General features: G+C 43.3%; 1 protein-coding gene across 1 annotated transcript in view; it reads right to left on the bottom strand.

Annotated features, from left to right (window-relative positions):
- Positions 1-18,417, bottom strand: part of Frl (formin-like protein) — a 477,209-nt gene that overhangs the window by 92,127 nt on the left and 366,665 nt on the right. The window contains exon 13 of the mRNA XM_067142136.2: positions 3,427-3,637. Within this exon, the coding sequence (XP_066998237.1) occupies positions 3,427-3,637 (211 nt within the window). The remainder of the gene's footprint in view (positions 1-3,426; positions 3,638-18,417) is intronic.

Raw genomic sequence — 18,417 nt, 5'->3', positions numbered from 1 at the left:
GACAATAAAGCCTCTGTGGAAATACAGGAAAGGATAAGTGGGAACCAATGCTTGTACACCTTGCAAAATATGTCTAAATCCAAGAATGTCAGTAGGAATACTAAAATAAAAATATACACAACAGTACCAAGACCTATAGTGATGTATGGCTCAGAATGCTGGGCAATGACTACTAGAGAAGAACAGTGGTTGTTACTGTGGGAAAGGAAGATATTGAGAAAGGTATTTGGAGCAGTTAAGAGATCAGGATGGATGGAGAATGAGGACAAATGTAGAGCTGCAAGGATTGTTTGGCCAGCCAGATATTGCTGTTAAAATTAAGCAGGGAAGAATTTGGTGGGCTGGTCATGTTCAGAGAATGGCAGAAACCAGCACTGTCAAAAAAGTCTTCATAGGAAAACCGGAAGGAAGAAGGAGAGGAAGGCCCAGGAAGAGATGGACTGATGATGTTGAGGATGACCTTAGAAAGATGGGAGTTAAATGCTGGAGAAGGAAAGCCGAGGACTGGGACGAATGGAGGCAGGTGATTAAGGAGGCCAAGGACCTACATGGACTGTAGCGCTGACCAGTAAGTAAGTAAGTAAGTAAGTAAGTAAGCAAGCAAGCAAGCAATTAAGTAAGTAAGTAAGTAATTATATATGGGCGAGTAATCGTAGCCATTCTGATCTTTTGCCCCAGATTAGAAACAACAACGGACAATTAGGAAATCAGTAGAGGAGATTAATGATGGAGCACGAATTGAGATTCACAGACAGTTAATCAGCATCGGTATGCATGAGGAACTATGAACGTGGAATGTCGGAGGTCTCTCGATGATGATTGTTGTTGTTGTTGTTGTTGTTGTTTAAAGGGGCCTAACATCGAGGTCATCGGCCCCTAATGGTACGAAATGAGATGAAATGGAATGACAAATTAAAAGTCTAAAATTCTCCATTGACCAGAATTCAAAGCGTGAGAACAAAGAATGAAGGGATGGACATGAATTTAAAACAATCAATGGATGCGACCCGCAATGCTTTACATTCACAGAAACTGACGTAAAAGAATAGGATTACTGACCAAGGGACTGCTGTTATAGCAGTTATAGCTGTTATATAACACTGAATCGATGATGCTTGCAGTCTAAAGGGGGTCCAAAATCCAAGTTCTCGGCCCCTAATAACGGTACTGATCGCTAGGAAAGTAGAACCATGGTATTTGTCATGTTGCGGTACTAATCAAAAGTAGCAGAGACTTGCGGTATTCCACACGTTATTGTACTACTCACAGGTTATGAAATTCGACATATAATACAGGCCTATGTTTTCCTCACTTTGCGGCGCCATTTACAGGCATCGCAAACCTATGGTGTTCATCATATAATAGTACTAACCACAGGGACCTTCCACTATCCCGTGGTGTTCCTCATATAGTGGGTACTAATCACAGGCAAGGTAGAAGCATGGTAGCTATCATCCCATGGTCCGGCTCATATGGTGGTACTAATCACAGGTACTGCAAAAGCCGACCGCACGGTCCTCCTGTGTGCTACTAATCACAAACCTATTTGGTACCTAATATAGTGGTACTACGCGCAAGTAAAAGCGACCCATGATGTTCTCCGCGTGGTGGTACTAATCACAAGTAGTTTCATGGTTGCAAGGCAATCATCCCTTGGTCACCCCTTTTAGTCGCCTCTTACAACAGGCAAGGGATACCGTGGGTGTATTCTTCGTCAGCATCCCCCATCCACAGGGGATTGTGTGTTTGGTCCGTGAGAGGTATTTTATTTCCCTCAAGTCCGCCGGCAAGCCGGTGAGGACCCCCCTATCCGCCACCTGGGACGCGCCGCGTGGGAGTATCACCTCTCCCCCTGCTACGCCAGCGTACCAGGTTCATGAAGAGGTCCCTCTTTGTCGGGGTGTTTTCTTTTGTGTGTGCTAGTGAGAATGACGATGTTACAGGTGCATGCACTACAGGCCCATTTATGAGATTCAATTTGTTGTAAATAAGTGTTTTACCATGATGAATTGAAATCCACGTGAGGGTTTTATGTGATTGTATGTAATTTTATTGTGTGGGTAATTAGTTATTGCAATTCACGTACTATTATTAAGGTAAGTGTAGGCTAAGTGATAATATCTCCAAAATAATTACGTAAAGACGGTTAGGACTTCACCACCATGTCTGTGGACACATCATTTTAAGCTACTCATTTCTCACGAATGACATACAAGTCACCCATGATTAAAACGCAGGTGTAGTTTGGTTATATTAGAGTTATTTGATTCTGAATTGATAACAGTTTCTACGTGGGATTAAGCGTGTTGATGGACTCTTGAACATCTGTTGATATAACATAAATTTATTTGTGTGTGTTTCTGTTTGGTAGTTTTCATTGAGTTCTATCATTCTGTGGTTTCGTGTGTTTATTTGAATAAACTTAGTATTTAATTTAACCGATTGTCTCCCATTATTTAAGTAGATAGCTTCACCTGATATTAATGCTGGTCTGTCGAAGTATATGTTCCCCAAAATCTGTATTAGGGGTAAAATTTTAGACTTTGCTTAGAGAGTTAGGTACGGATATGCCCGAGTGACTGGCTAGTTGGGGCATCACCAGATTTTGGTGGCGATATGGGGACAATATTTAATAAATAAAAAAAAATACATGTGTGATTTAACAGAAAACAATTAGGTTTTGTCAAGAACAAAACATATCATGCTGCTTTTGATTAATGTTATCTCTTTGAGGTGTAATATGTTAATAAATGCCTTCTTTTTCAGGTGTTTTCTAAATGTACGTTATACGGAATTAATTTCAACAAGTTGAACATTTACCTAACCCCAATGACTTTATTATCATGACAAATCATTAGATGTTCAACTATTACTAAAGAACCTCACAATTATAAATTAATACGGCTTTTTTTTTTTTTTTTTTTTACACTGCACAAATCTGAAAGATCTCACGGTAATGATAGCTAGGACTGGGAAGAAAGAATCTGGCATTAATGAAGGTACAGCCCCAGACTTTGCATAGTGTGAAAATGGGGAAACCAGAGAAAATCATCTTTAGGGTGCCAATATTGGGGTTCAAAACCCTTATCTCGCAAATGCAAGCTCAAGCTACACTACCTGAACCGTGCAGCCAACTCCCTTAGTATATGAATAATTAAATTTATCAAGACAAACTTGCTAAAAACACTAATAGATTGGCACAGAAAGAAAGGAAAAAAAAATAGATAATAGAAGAATGCTAAAGGAGAGTTGGGTAGGTAGAACTTTAAGATATACCAAATCTAATCAGTAGAAGGCAGCTCGCTGGTGTTATCTGTTAAGAAGAGAAGACAGGTTGATAGGACAGACCTTAAAACATAGTGATTCAACTGAAGATGAAACCCCATAATCACATAGAGCATCAGAAAATATAAATGCAGTTAATACCAATGTTCCTGAGACGCGTGTGCTCCAGAAGAGAGACATTCTCGGTGCGCTTAAACCTTTTGCTGGGGAAACTGCTTAGTCCATCCATTTCCGATTCACCATTGGTCAGAGCACCACCTAGGCCAATCTTGAAGCGCTCTTCAAAATCTGAGAAGTCAATCACGCAGTAGAGGCGATCGTCATCCAGTTCGTTGAAGATAGTTCCTCGTACCTGCACAAAGTTCATTAATAACATTACTGGCTATCAAACAGAGGTATAATTTAGGCAATGTTGTCTAGAAAATGTATGTTATTCTATTTTATACACATTAGTTCTACAAAATATTTATTATTAATTTCTGAATATGGTAACTTGTGTATGAAGTAAAGATAAAAAGTATGAAAATGATTTTATCACTCCACAAAAATTTCTGTTCCTTCCTCATTTAGAGCAAAGTAAATGTATGCATGTGAAAATTATATAATAGTCATGTTATTATTTTGACTGTACTGACATGTTTATTACTTAGTGATTGGGACCAACAGACACAAGTCAGGATTTAAAATAATGCATTAGCATAATATTAACTCAGTGCAAGAGCGTGGTATTGAGCCACTGAACTAATGCTTTCTACCCCCCATGATTTAGAAGGGGTCAAATGGTTTCAGGAAGTCATCAAACACTGTCAAATTGTCGCCATAAGACCTATCTGTGTCGGTGTGATGTACAGGTAAAGCAGCTAGCAAAAAAACACTGTAAAAAATGACAAAGCGCAGGATTCTAAAGTTCTGTTCAATTTGGATTTTAAGGAAAGACAACAGTAGAAAGTGGTAAATAAATAAATAAATAAATAAATAAATAAATAAATAAATAAATAAATAAATAAATAAATAAATAAATAAATAAATAAATAAATAAATAAATAAATAAATAAATAATAAGCTAACCCATATTATCGATAGGTCTAGGGAACATTTTATAGCCCGCCTGGTGGCCATGATCGTTAAGGCGCTGAAGTCTAAAAACGGTCTAACACCGAGGTTAGCCGGTTCGAGTCCCGTTGGTCGAAAAAAATTTCACCATCAGAATGTTGGCCGGCAGGGTAGGGGAGGTGGTGGTATACAATTTCTAATCACTAGATTGCGTGCCAAAAGCCTGGATTAAATTCCAAACCTCTCCGCAGTGCTCATATGGAGTGAGGGCATATGACGCTGTTGATGGTGATTCGTCCGTCGGATGGGGACGTTAAGCCTTGAGCAGACCCCTTGGTGCTATTCGACAGGAGTAGGCTATGTGCCGACACCGGGTTTCACCCTCTCCCTACTATCATATATCACGTCATTCATTTCATCTCTCATTAACTCCTCTGATGAGGTTGACGTCAGGAAGGGCATCCGGTCATAAAAAAACCGCCACGACAAATTCATCTCACCTCATACCCGACCCCGTAGGGAAACGGGACAAGGGTGGGACAAACAATAAACAACAACTAGGGAACATTTTATATGTACATGAGGGCTCACACTTTCTCCTCTAGAACTTCCATATTTCTGAACACAATTGTGGTAAATAAATACTACTTAATACTAATTTGTATAAGGAGAAACTTCTGGTTATTTATCTAGCATATAACTTTCAATGCCGGGAGTGTACGAGGAAATGGTTTGTTTGCCTGGTGCAAGTCTTTCTACTTGACGCCTCAACGAGAAGTCTGCTAAAAGTCTAATGCCTGCATCTAACAGACAAATTACCATCAACAGTATCATATGCCCTCACTCCATATGAGTACTGCAGAGGGGTTTTGTATTTGACTCCAGGCTTCTGGCACGCAATACAGTGATTATAAATTGTATACCACCACTTCCCCTATCCTGCCAGCCAACATTCAGATGGTGAAAAAAATGTCCACCAACAGCACGTGAACCAGCTAACCACGGTGCTGTAAAGACTTTATGCCCTAACAATCATGATGATCACCATGCAGGCAACAATGAAATGAAAATCTTTGATAATCTTATGAAGAGTGGACGTAAATAAAGAGAAAAAAGGGTGATGTAAAATATATACTAACAAGGGACACTTTTGACCTTGAAAGCTCGGAACCATACGAAACCATGCTTAGAATAACAAGCAATCATAAACAAAACAGTGGTGTGCTTCATTTCCATGCAAAACTCCGCACTTGTCTGCTAGCGCCACTAGACGGTGGCATAGTGTAGCTGCACTAACCAGGGCTCCAGTTGCACGAGTGGTATAGCTGCAGTACGTATTTGTCTCTTGGAGTGTTCGCAAGCGAGTTACTGTGTAAACTGTGTACAGTGCAGCGAGATCATGAAGAGAATTAATCCTACGCATGTGGTCCAAATATTAGGGACCAAGGTGTGACGTGCTGAATATGGAAATGACATCGGGGCCGAGGATATGGAGTTCGCAGATATATTATGTAACATAATAATAATTCAGAAATATAATAGCGATGACACAGAAATACATGATGTTACGCTTGATAGGTATACGGATTTTGAAGGACAGGAGGAACCTGAACCTGAAGGTGGCTCTTCAAGCAGTACACGACATTCATCTCCAGAGCAACAGGAACAGTCAAGTCAAAGTGAGTACAAACTCTCTCCACCCAAAAAGACTAGATCCAGTGTATTAAAAGATATTGATGACAGCATACTAGAGAACATTTATGAGGACTATTACAATCGTGGCTTCATTCCTATAGCAAACTAATGAAGTGTTATAAGTGCATCAAAAGTAAATCAAATTGCACATTAATTCTAAATTATGTGTCTAGGAAATGGGGAGCAGGTGCTCGTTTCAAAGGAAACAGACTGTCGCAATTACAAACTATAAAAGAGTATGTAATATCGCAATTTGATGGCACAGCTACACAACTGATGTGGCTTTATCAATAGCAGGCAGACTAGCAAACAAGTTGTACATCTGTTTTCAAGAGACACAAGGCACTTTCAGTCCAAATATTTTAAAGAAACTTGCAACAACCTGTCCACGAAACATTCATGTGGAGGCAAGCAAAAGTGGAAAAATGACTTAAGAACACATGAAACATTTTCTAACTTCAGTCCTTGGCGAACATGTAACAAATGAAAAGAGCCTATTGTTCTGCGATTCCTGGGCAGATCATACAGATCGTACCCTTCTAGATGTAAGTTTTCAAAACAAAGATCTTACGCTGAAGATATTGCCACTGAAAACAACAAAATATTGCCAACCCCTTGATGTTTACTTCTTTCGGCAATATAAACTCTATATCAGAAGGATTTCTGATTTTGTAAGACTACAAGGTGCCAAATCACAAGTGAAGGTACAAGATCGTTATTTCATTGTGAAACTTCACTCTGATTTGCAATCAATTTGCTGCACCTACGTATAAGCCTATGTTGCAATATGCTTGGCGAAAGCCAGGTTATGACATTGACATACCAACATCATCATTTGAAAATGTAATTAGTGTGGCTTTTGATATTGGACTGCGTGAATGCGAAAGTGATTTTGAATGTGATAATGTGGTTTTAGTGAGGTGTGCACATTGTTCTCTCCCACTTTGTTTTAACCCCTTCATCGAAATCCCGCATCTACACTTTGAGGAATAATATAAGCACTTTCGGGTGTGTGGTACTGCTGTATATGTGTGGTTTGCGCTATTATAAGTACTTTAAGCAGAGAGATTTTGGCGCTGGTGATTGAAAATGTAATGATACACTGACGCCATTAAATTACATATAATTTCCTTCCTATGGTATTGATATCTTGTTACTTTGTTTCTCTCTATTAAAATGTTACTTGAGGTAGAATGCAACATTTTGCATGGAAAAGACTCACACCACTGTTTTGTTTATGACTGCTTATTATTCTAAGCATGGTTTCGTGCGGTTCTGAGCATTCGAGGTCAAAGGTGTCCCTTGTAAGCAGTATCTGAAGTTGAAGGGTAAAAAAAAATAGAAGCAATGGTGGAGGTACTATCTACTTCATACATGAAAGAGACAATGAAAGAAATCTCGTGAAATTTTAAAAAGGAAAGAGCGAAAATTGCAATACCAGATTAGCCAATGAAATTTACATGGTAGCCAGGGATGAATAAGTTGGGGGTTAACTAACTGGCATATTACAGTCCTCAAAAATCATCACACGATTCATATCGCTATGAATAACTTAAAAGCATGGCAATTTAGTCCAAGGAAAACTGATTTAGCACATGAAAAATAAATGATAATGGTGATAATACTACTGTAGATATTTTTCTACTTTATAAGCTACAGGTTTTTTTTTTCTCTCCATGGCTCAGGTGGCCTCTCACTGCTAGGTTCCGTGGTTCAAATCCTGGTCACACTATGCGAGATTTGTGCTGGACAAAGTGGAGGCGGGACAGATTTTTCTCCGGGTACTCCAGTTTTCCCTGTCTTCTTTCATTCCAGAAACAATCTCCAATATCATTTCATTTCATCTGTCAGTCATTAATCATTGCCCCAGAGGAGTGCGACGGGGTTCAGCAGCCGGCACAATTCCCATCCTCGGCGCTAGATGAGGGCTTCATTCATTCCATTCCTGACCTGGTTGAATGAGTGGAAACAGGCTGTGGATTTTCATTTCATAAGCTACAGTTTATAACAAGCAAAAATGGAGGCTGCTTACATTCAATTACAATCTAAATAGAATTAGAACATTCACACAACAGTCCTGTAGCACATAAACAGCAATAGGTTTTTCTTTTGGAGGGTAATAAAAATTCCCTACGTGAGCTCAAGAACCTCCACAGTGTTCTATAATCCAGGGGATGAAATTTAAATCTTCTAATTATAAAGCAGGGGACTTACACCTAGGATAATCACATAAATAGGATTGAAAAAAGGTACAGATCACTGGTTATGAAGTTGTTTAGGGGTTGTAGTAAGGATGTAAAGGAGAGGGCATGTAAGTCTCTGGTATGACCCCACTTAGAGTATGGTTCCAGTGTATGGGACCCTCACCAGGAGAACTGGATAAATCCAAAGAAAGATGATGATGATGCTTGTTGTTTAAAGGGGCCTAACATCGAAGGTCATCGGCCCCTAATGGAATGAGATAAACGACATGAGAGATGATGTTAAAATTTTAAAAACATATCCACTGACTAGAGTTTTAAAAAAAATGGAGAAAAATGAGGGTGAGATTAAAACAATCAGTGGATCTAATACGCAATGCCTTATTTTCGAATAAAAGAAGAGAATCTACAGGAAAACAAAAGAATAAGGCATTGCCTGGTAGTACCTAATTTACGAGAGACGTTAAAATAACACATTAAAATACGCAACACAAACTAAAATTAAGTCAATAGGATAAAAGCGAAAGTGACACAAAACACACTAGGACAAAGGACAGCATCACACACGAGAAAACAGTCCACTATCCCTCATAAAGCGGACGACGAGGTCTGCTGACTGCTCGTCATCACGCAAGATAAGGGAGATAGTACTCGGAAGGTTAAGACTACGGCGAAGATCGACCAGGTCCACACACTCCGTAAGGATGTGTACCACGGTAAGATGGTCGCCGCAGGTACACACCGGAGGGGGTTCTCCTTTCAAAAGATGCGAGTGAGTCAAGATACCGTGGCCGATCCGAAGACGACATAATACCACGGCTTCCCTCCGCAAAGCCCGAAGGGAAGTCCTCCATACCTTCGTTGTTCCTTTTATCGCTCTCAGCTTATTGGGAAGTGGAATGGCCTGCCACTCCATCTCCCAATGGGACATAACAAGATGTCGCAGCTGGGAGCGAATATCACTTACTGGAACCTGGAAAGGCAACGGGGGCAGTGTAACTGCCTCCTTGGCAGCCTGATCTACTAACTCGTTTCCCTCTATGCCCATGTGGCTTGGGAGCCACAGAAACGTGATTCTGGTGCCAGCATCCCAACACCCGGCCAGCAGGTCCTGGATTAGCTGCACCAGAGGGTGCCGAGGGAAACAGGTATCTATAGACTGGAGCGAACTCAAGGAGTCGGTACACAGAAGAAAGTGTCGGCGCTCATTGTACAGTGCGTACCGCAGAGCTTCATAGATAGCATAGAACTCTGCTGTGTACACACTACAGGTTGCCGGAAGAGCAAAAAGGAACCTATCATTGTTAACAACGAACGCACAGCCCACCTTCGTATCTGTCCTTGAACCATCCGTGTAGACGACGACTGAACCTGGATAGCGGCCAACAACGGACAGGAAGAGCCTCCGATAAATCGAAGGGTCCGTGTTTTCCTTTGGGTCAGTGTGCAGATCCAGGATTACTTCAGGTCGTCGTACGACCCACGGAGGTACCCCACTTGGTTGTCTGACAAGGCAAGGAACCGAAGGTATGTCAAACAATTCGGAAATGCTATCCAAGCGTATCCCAACCGGCCGCGTCGCTCGAGGACGAGCAGCGTACAGCAAACGGTTGCCATTGTTGAACACGCAAGGATAGCTTGGATGAAGTGGCATTTGTCGCAAATTTGCAGCATATGTAAGTAGAAGTTGCTGGCGCCTCAGGTGTAAAGGCGGCACACCAGACTCAGCGAGCAAGCTAGCGATGGGGCTTGTACGAAAAGCTCCCGTCGCCAACCTAACCCCGCTGTGGTGGATACTGTTCAGCTTCGCAAGAACGCTTGGTCTTGCGGAGCCATATGCTGCACTGCCGTAGTCTAACCGGGATAAAATGTGTGCCCGATAGAATCGCAGGAGCACCGTGCGGTCAGCCCCCCAAGAAGTGCTGCTAAGAAACTTAAGGATATTAAGCTTCCCAGTGCATCGCACTTTTAACTGCCGCACGTGTGGCTCCCACGATAATTTACTGTCAAAAAGGAGCCCAAGAAATCGGTAAGTGTCAACAACTGGAAGAACGACGTTGTCTAAATAAAGCTCAGGATGGGGGTGAAGAGTACGTTGACGACAAAAGTGGACAACGGAGGTCTTTGCGGCAGAAAACCGAAAGCCATGTTCTAAGGTCCACTGCTCCACCCTCCTAATAGCGTGTTGTAATTGTCGCTCTGCGACTGCCATATTACGCGAGCTATAGTGCAGAGCAAAATCGTCCACATATAGCGACGGTATAACTGCTGGACCAGCAGCAGCAACAATACCGTTGATGGCAATTGCGAACAGAGTGACACTAAGGACCGATCCCTGTGGGACTCCATTTTCTTGTACGTGGTATTGCGAATATGTCCTCCCTACTCGGACACGGAATAGACGGAGGGACAAGAAATTCGCAATAAACGCCGGCAAGTTACCTCGGAATCTCCATTGATGCAGGGCTGAAAGGATACCATATCGCCATGTGGTGTCATAAGCCTTCTCTAAGTCAAAGAAAACAGCCACCAAGTGCTGTTTGCGGAGAAACGCATCCTGGATAGAGCTTTCCAGCCGTACCAAGTGGTCAGTGGTGGATCGAGCGGCTCGAAATCCACATTGGTACTCGGACAAGAGTCCTTGTTTCTCCAGACACCACACAAGCCGGCGATTAACCATCCTCTCAAACAGCTTACACAGGCAGTTTGTAAGGCAAATCGGTCGGTAACTTCCTGCATACTTAGGATCTTTGTCAGGCTTGAGGACAGGAATAACTATGCCCTCTCGCCACTGAGACGGAAAATCACCCTCCATCCAGATTCGGTTGAACACACGAAGGAGATAGAGTAGACTATCATCACTAAGGTGTTTCAACATCTGGTTATGGATGTTGTCCGGTCCAGGAGACGTGTCCTTGCAAAGCGCTAGGGCGCTGCGGAGTTCCCACTCCGTAAAGGGCACGTTGTAGTCCTCTGAAGCTTGAGAGGCAAAACTAAGGTGAGAACGTTCCGCCTCCCGCTTCAGAGCGAGGAAATCAGGATGGTAATTCCCGGAGCCAGATACATCCGCGAAATGACTAGCGAGGTGGTCAGCAATCAGGAGGGGTTCAGTGACGATATTGCCTTCAATGGAAATTCCCGGTACAGAAGATGATCCTTGGATACCCGAAATACGTCTAAGCTTAGTCCACACCTGAGATGATGGAGTATGTGACGTCATAGACGACACATATCTCTCCCATGAAGCCTTCTTACTTTGGCGAATAAGAACTCGCGCCTTAGCGCGGAGTTTCTTAAATGTTACCAAGTTGGCCGCAGTGGGCTGTCTACGGTAATGTTTGTGAGCGCGACGGCGTTCTTTGATAGCTGCTGCTATGTCTTCGTTCCACCAAGGAACGAGCTTTCGGCGAGGAGTCCCCGAGTAGAACGGAATGGACTCCTCAGCAGCAGCAAGAATAACCTGGGTGATGTAAGTTATTTCCTCGCCTACGGTCCGCCTGATTTTGTCGTTAAAGACAGCTAGTGATGTGTACTTTGGCCAATCAGCATGTTTAAAAATCCATCGAGGGGGAGCCTCGACGGATTTGTGGTTCAGCAAAGTAAGAATTATGGGAAAATGGTCACTGTCACAAAGATCGTCATGTGCGTTCCACCGAAACAGCGGAACCAACGTTCGGCTGCACAGACTTACGTCTATGCGAGAATAAGTGCCGTAACGTACACTGAAGTGTGTTGGTTCCCCTGTGTTCAAAATACATAAATCCAGCTCTGTTACTAATGTTTCCAGCTCTCCTCCCCGGGGGCAAGGCGACTCAGAGCCCCAGATGGGGTGATGGGCGTTGAAATCGCCCAACAAGAGGAAGGGAGGTGGAAGCTGATCTAGAAGATCAGTGACATCATTGATGTTAAGAGCCTCACCTGGTGGAAAATAAACATTACACACTGTAGTTATGACAGGCAGCGGTACGCGAACAGCTACTGCCTCCAGCGGGGTTCGTATTGGAACCTCCTCGCTGTAGGTATCAGAACGGACAAAAATGCCAACGCCACCGGAAGCCCGGTGAGCATAATGTCGTTCTGTCGAGTATAGTCGAAAATTTCTCAGTACCGTATGATGACCAGGTCGGAAATTTGTTTCCTGAATACAGACTATACTCGCCGAATACTCGCTAATGAGCTGGCGCAACTCGGCAAGATGCCTATCATAACCGTTACAATTCCATTGTAACAGTGCCATAATGTAAGTGTGGACTATTGTGGTTTAGGTTAGGAGCAGCGTAATGCCACCTAACCTAACCTACACTCACCTCCCCATCCGAGGATGGAGATTCATGCTCCACATGCATCTCCCCGCCACTAGACGAGGTGAAGCATGCCTTCAATTTCTTCGACGTTGTTTTGGGGTGGGGTTTCCTCTTACGAGGGGAGCGCGCAGGTCTTCTAGGAGGAAGACCCGCTGGCGTGGAATCAGGCCCTCCGGGTGGAGGGCGTGAAGCCCCATTCGTAGGAGAAGTGGAAGAACGCCTGCTAAGGTCGCTCTTCTTCCCCACAGTCGATTCTTGTTGAGACGGGCTGGGAGGTGGTTTCCCAGCCCTGGTCGACGATGCCGCCTCCGCCGGCTTGGGCTCGGCTGTCGCCGACCTCGGGAGGGAAGGAGACGTTGTCTCCTTCCCCTTTTGTGCCGGCGTAGGTTTCCTAGCCGGCACAGGTATGTTGGTGGTCGAAGGCCGGGACGGACCCACCTTCGAGCTGGTTCTCTTTGGCTTGGGCGCAGCGATCTTCTGGGCAGGTGTTCCAGTTGAAAATGAGGAACCTGGCAGGGACTGTGCTATCAAGCTGAAGTCAAGTGTCTTGGCCGGTGCATTCAGAGAATTAAACTTACGGCGCGCTTCCTGGTAGGAAAGACCATCCAGGGTCTTGATCTCCTGGATCTTCTTCTCGCTCAGATAGGTCGGACAATTCCGATCCCGAGGAGAATGAAGACCGGAGCAGTTAGTGCACTTGAACGGAGGTGTACACTCCTCCGCGCCGTGAGCTACTTTCCCACATGTACCACACACTGACGGATTCGAACAACGAGATACCATGTGTCCGAATCTCTGGCATTGATAGCATCGCATAGGAGGCGGGATGTACGGCCTCACATCGCAACGATAGGTTGTTACCTTGACTTTCTCGGGCAACACTGACAATTTGAAGGAGACTATGAACGCACCCGTGGCAATGTCTTCACCGTTGACTTTGCGTGTGATACGCCGGACGTGGGTCACGCCACGGTGCTTCATGTCTTCCATCAATTCATCGTCAGTGTTCAGGACGAGATCACGGTGGAAAATAACTCCACGAACCAGATTCAATGTTTTGTGCTCTTCCACTTTGACGGGGATGTCGCCAAAATGGTCGCACTTAAGCAATTGATCGGCCTGGAGCGCAGTGCTCGTCTTCAGTAGCAAACCACCATTGCGCATTTTCTTCAGGTCCGCAAGTTCGCCATATACACCTTCGATGTACCTACTGAATAGAATGGATTTAACCAGCTTGAAGTCCTGCCCATCGGTTCTGGTAGCAACCAGGAACCTAGGGAAGCTGGATCCCAAATTCAATCGCTGCGCCTGTTCCCAAGGGGTTGCCCCCCTTAGAGAATCCAAAGTTAAAGACTTGGGTAGCGAACTACCCGACGTTGCTGGCGGAAGTTGTTTCGACGCCATACCCGAAAGTATCCTCCCCGAATGCCACCCACTCCGATCAGGGGTCTCTGTAGCCGAACCAAGCAGCCAAGGCAATACCCACCTGGTCATAGCAGGTATTGCCCGGGGTCCGATGTTGAACGATGCCTAATACGGGATGACTGAGGCAATGAGCACTAGGACTCCCTTCCTCCAGTCACCCGCAATAGCATGTACCCCATAGCGTATACAGAGCACTAAATATAGAAAAAATAAATAAAAATAATTAATAATAATATGTCCTTCTGGCATTCGGCTGTGCGGGGACCTGCGTTGTCAGGCGGATACCACTGCCCGGGTACATGACACTCCCACCCGCCGCGTCCTGGGTGGTTGCTGGCACGGGCTTTTGAGCGTAGTCGCACACATAGGAGCTCCATCGCCGAGCAGCACGCACATCAAAATTTTGAGTGGTCTACATCTGACCCTCAGAAAAATAATAAAAAATAAAGAGGGGACCATGGCCACATAACCCTTTAAGTCGCCTTCTACGACAGGCAGGGATTACCTATGGATGTATTCAACCTCTCCCATCCACAGGAGGTCCAACACATTATACCAAACCACAATCCATGTCCGCGCCAAGGTCGCCCCTTTTTGTCGCCTCTTACGACAGGCAGGGGATACCGCGGGTGTATTCTACATGTGCGTCCCCCACCCGCAGGGGGTAAATCCAAAGAAATGTGGCTCAATTTGTTCTGGGCGATTTCCAACAAAAGAGTAGCATTACAAAAATGTTGCAAAGTTTGGGGGGATGGGAAGATTTGGGAGAAAGAAGACGAGCTGCTGGAGTAAGTGGCATGTTCCGAGCTGTCACGGAGAGATGGCGTGGAATGACATTAGTAGACGAGTAAGTTTGAGCGGTGACCTTAAAAGTAGGAAAGATCACGATATGAAGATAAAGTTGGAAATCAAAAGGACAAATTGTGGAAAATATTCATTTATAAGGAGGAGAGTCAGGGATTGGAATAACTTACCAAGGGAGATGTTCAACAAACTTCCAATTTCTTTGAAATCAATTAAGAAAAAGCTAGGAAAACAACAGATAGGGAATCTGCCACCTGAGCGACTGGCCTAAATGCAGATCAGTAGTGATTGATTGATTGATTGATTGATTGATTGATTGATTGATTCTGCCACTGACCAACTTCCAGCTCTCCTAACTACAGCGTGGGAAGCCAGGCGACAACTCTTTAACAGAAGATGAACTTACAGATGTTTGGGCATGGTTAGAAGCAAGTCCTAGAAAATAACTTGACTGTCTAGCACAGGAAACTAACATATCCATGGAGTCGGCCCACAACTCTACCAGACTGCTGAAATTTCAACAATATAGGCTAAGAGAAAGTTTATGCAGGAACTTCACACAGCAGATTTTGCCGCAAGAATAAGTGGTTTCACTGAAGAGTTTACAATGGAAATTTGGATCTACAGTGTTAAAGTATATGTCTGACAAGACCTGGTTCCATCTTTATGAACTTATACATTCTCAAAATGTGCGATTATGGAGTACCGAGAACCTATATATTGTACAGGAAATTCCATTACATCCCATTAAAACAGGGGTATGCTGTGTGGAAAGTGTGCGATTGATAACTGGGCCTATACTTTTTTATGACCACATGAATTCAGATGTGTATGGGGGAACAATTTTGCATCCAATTTTTTAATGAAATGTTGCAGGAAGGAAAGGATTATGGATATTTACGACAGGATAGAGCCACAGCCCATACCGCTCTTCATTCTATGGACACTCGACATTCAGTTTTTGATGACCAGATAATTAGTACAGGTTTATGGCCACCTAGATTATCTGACCTAGCTTACTGTGATCATTATCCTTGGGAAACTCTAAAGGGCAAGTTTACCTAAACAATCCCCGTACTATAGAAGAACTGAAGACCGAAATAACATGTGCCACACAGTCTATTACCGAAGCAGAATTACAGAAAGTGGTGAATAATTTGTTTAAAAATTGTACGGCATGCCTTATTGTGGTAAGAGGTTATTTTCAACATCACCTGAAATAAATGGCAATAAGCCTGTATACATGTACAGTATTTTTAATAATAATAAATTTTGTGGGGTTATTTTATTCTGTAGTTGCTAAATGTCCAATGACAAAAAAGCATGAGCAGACTCTTCATACAATGGAAATGAAGGTGCTTCGATGGACTCTTGGACTGACTATGTGACCACATAAGAAATGAAGATGTTCAACAAAGGCTTGCCATCGCTCCAATTGTGGATAAAGTGAGAGAAGAGTGTTTCCGTTGGTACGGTCACGTTATGACGGCTCAGTTGCTGAAACAGCTCTCCAAGTTGATCCGGGAGGAATACGACCATGTGGAAGGCCTTTAAAGTGGTGGACTGACAATATCAAGGCCAACATGCATGACATTGGTTTAGAACCTGAAGATGTCAGCAAGAGGATGAAATGGAGGAGATATAGCAAAACAGCGGACCCCATACTTTGGGATAAACACAGAGAGAGAGAGAGAGAGAGAGAGAGGATGTGGGGCTAAATGTCTTGATTTGCTGGTAGTAACACAACCTGCTCCCCACGGGACAGTGAGGGCCATGTTCCAGTGTAATCCAGTTTCCTAGTTTTGTCTCCTGTTGCCTGGATTCCCACACTGCAGTTGAGAGAGCCAGAAGATGGCCAGCGGCAGAATGATCTGAAGATCCTTCATAATATCAGGGCATTATTTACCCATTACAATTTGATTCCTACGTTTGGTGTAGACGAACCAAAAATGGGGGAGGAGTGGAGAAGATTCAGAAACACACAAGAAAGGCAGACGTGGAAGGACTAGTATGAAGAAATTATTGAAGAAATTCTTATGACAGAATGAAAGGTATGGTGCAGAAGAATGGTGCTTTCAGGACATGGCTCCAAAATAGAAAAGCGGAAGCAAGAGAACAGTCTAAAGTCAAGAAAGAAGCAAAAGAGAGTGATGGTAGAAGAAAGGAAAATGTGTGTATAGAAGAGTGCATCAAGATGATGAAAGAAAATAGTGAAGATAGTAAAGAAGTACTATATGGAATGGTTAAAAGGAAAAGCAAAGATAACTAGTACGTCAAAATGGTAAGTCAAGTTAGCAAGGAGGAGGAGCTCAATGCTTTATAATGAGGACATTGAAGAACTGCTCAATCAAAACAGAATCTAATGGGAGGAAGTACTTGAGGACGAAGATGAACTACAAATGGAAAAGGAGTACATAGTATTGAGGAAGACGTAAGTAGGGAAGGCACCAGGTCTGAATGAGGCGAGTGTGGAGATGTTGAGAGCAGCAGCAGAGGTGCAAAAACAATGGCCATATCAGGTGATCAGAGTTGTATGGAAGAAGATGAGGAAGAAGGTAATTGTACCTATTTATAAGAAAGGGACTGAAAACTATCTACGAGTCACTCTAATGTGTCATCGTATGAAGATTTTTGAAAAATTCTGGAGAGACTTATTCGAGCCGAAGTAGGAAGAGGGCTGAGAGAAGAATGGTATGGCCTCAGAGAAGAAATGGAAAAGAGCTGCTAATTGCCTTCTCAGGTACTGGAAAGATATACGATAATGTATAAAGAAGCACGATACAGAAGGTCCTGGAAAACGAAGGAGTGTGAAGGAGATTTACGAGGTATGGCTCAAAAATAAAAGGACTTACTCCCTGTGGTTTTGGTAGCGACTGCCAGGCGAGTGCAATCTGTTTCCCCCCAATTCATCCTCCAGCTGATACCGACTTGGAACCAACAGCCCTGCTCTAGCAGCCGTTCTAAGAAACTCGTGAACTCAAGTTCCATCAGAAAGATGTTGGGTGTGAAACTATCAGAGTGTGAACGTGAAATTCCTCGTAAAACTTGGAAAATCCACAACAGAAACTTTCAATTTGTTAAGCGAATTCTTTCGAGATCAGTGTTTATCCTCTACTCAAGTTCTGACTGGTTTAAAAAATTCAAAGGAAGGGGAACGATTGAAAATGATCCAAGACACGGCCGCCCTCGATCATCAGAAACGGACCTAATGTTACAAAAGTCTGTGCAAGTGATGAGAAAGATGGTCACTTGAGCACACTAGCCACTGATGAATTAACCAACCTTGACAAGGAAACAGATTTTGCATGATGACCTTGGCATAATTTTTTTTTTCTTTTTAAGTGTTCAAAGGCTGTTCCAAAACTACTCACTCTTGAGCAAAATGACAAGAATTAACATTTGACCTGACCATCTTGAAAACATTAAAAATGATCCCAGTTTCCTTGAGAATGTGATCATGTGATGAAACTTTGATTTTCCAGTTCGACCCCAAAACAAAGTGCCAATACATTCATTGGAATAGTCCTTCCCCAAGGCAGAAGAAAGCATGCATGAGCAAATACAAATTCAAGACCATGATGATAGATACTTTTCTTGACATCCAGGGAATCTTTCGTGTTGATTGGGTGCCACAATGTCGAACAGTTAAC

The sequence above is a fragment of the Anabrus simplex genome, chromosome 2 (genome assembly GCF_040414725.1).
Source record: "Anabrus simplex isolate iqAnaSimp1 chromosome 2, ASM4041472v1, whole genome shotgun sequence".
Taxonomy (NCBI): Eukaryota; Metazoa; Arthropoda; class Insecta; order Orthoptera; family Tettigoniidae; genus Anabrus; species Anabrus simplex.
The sequence above is the reverse complement of the archived record's forward strand: the minus strand, read 5'-3'. Positions and strand labels throughout refer to the sequence as shown.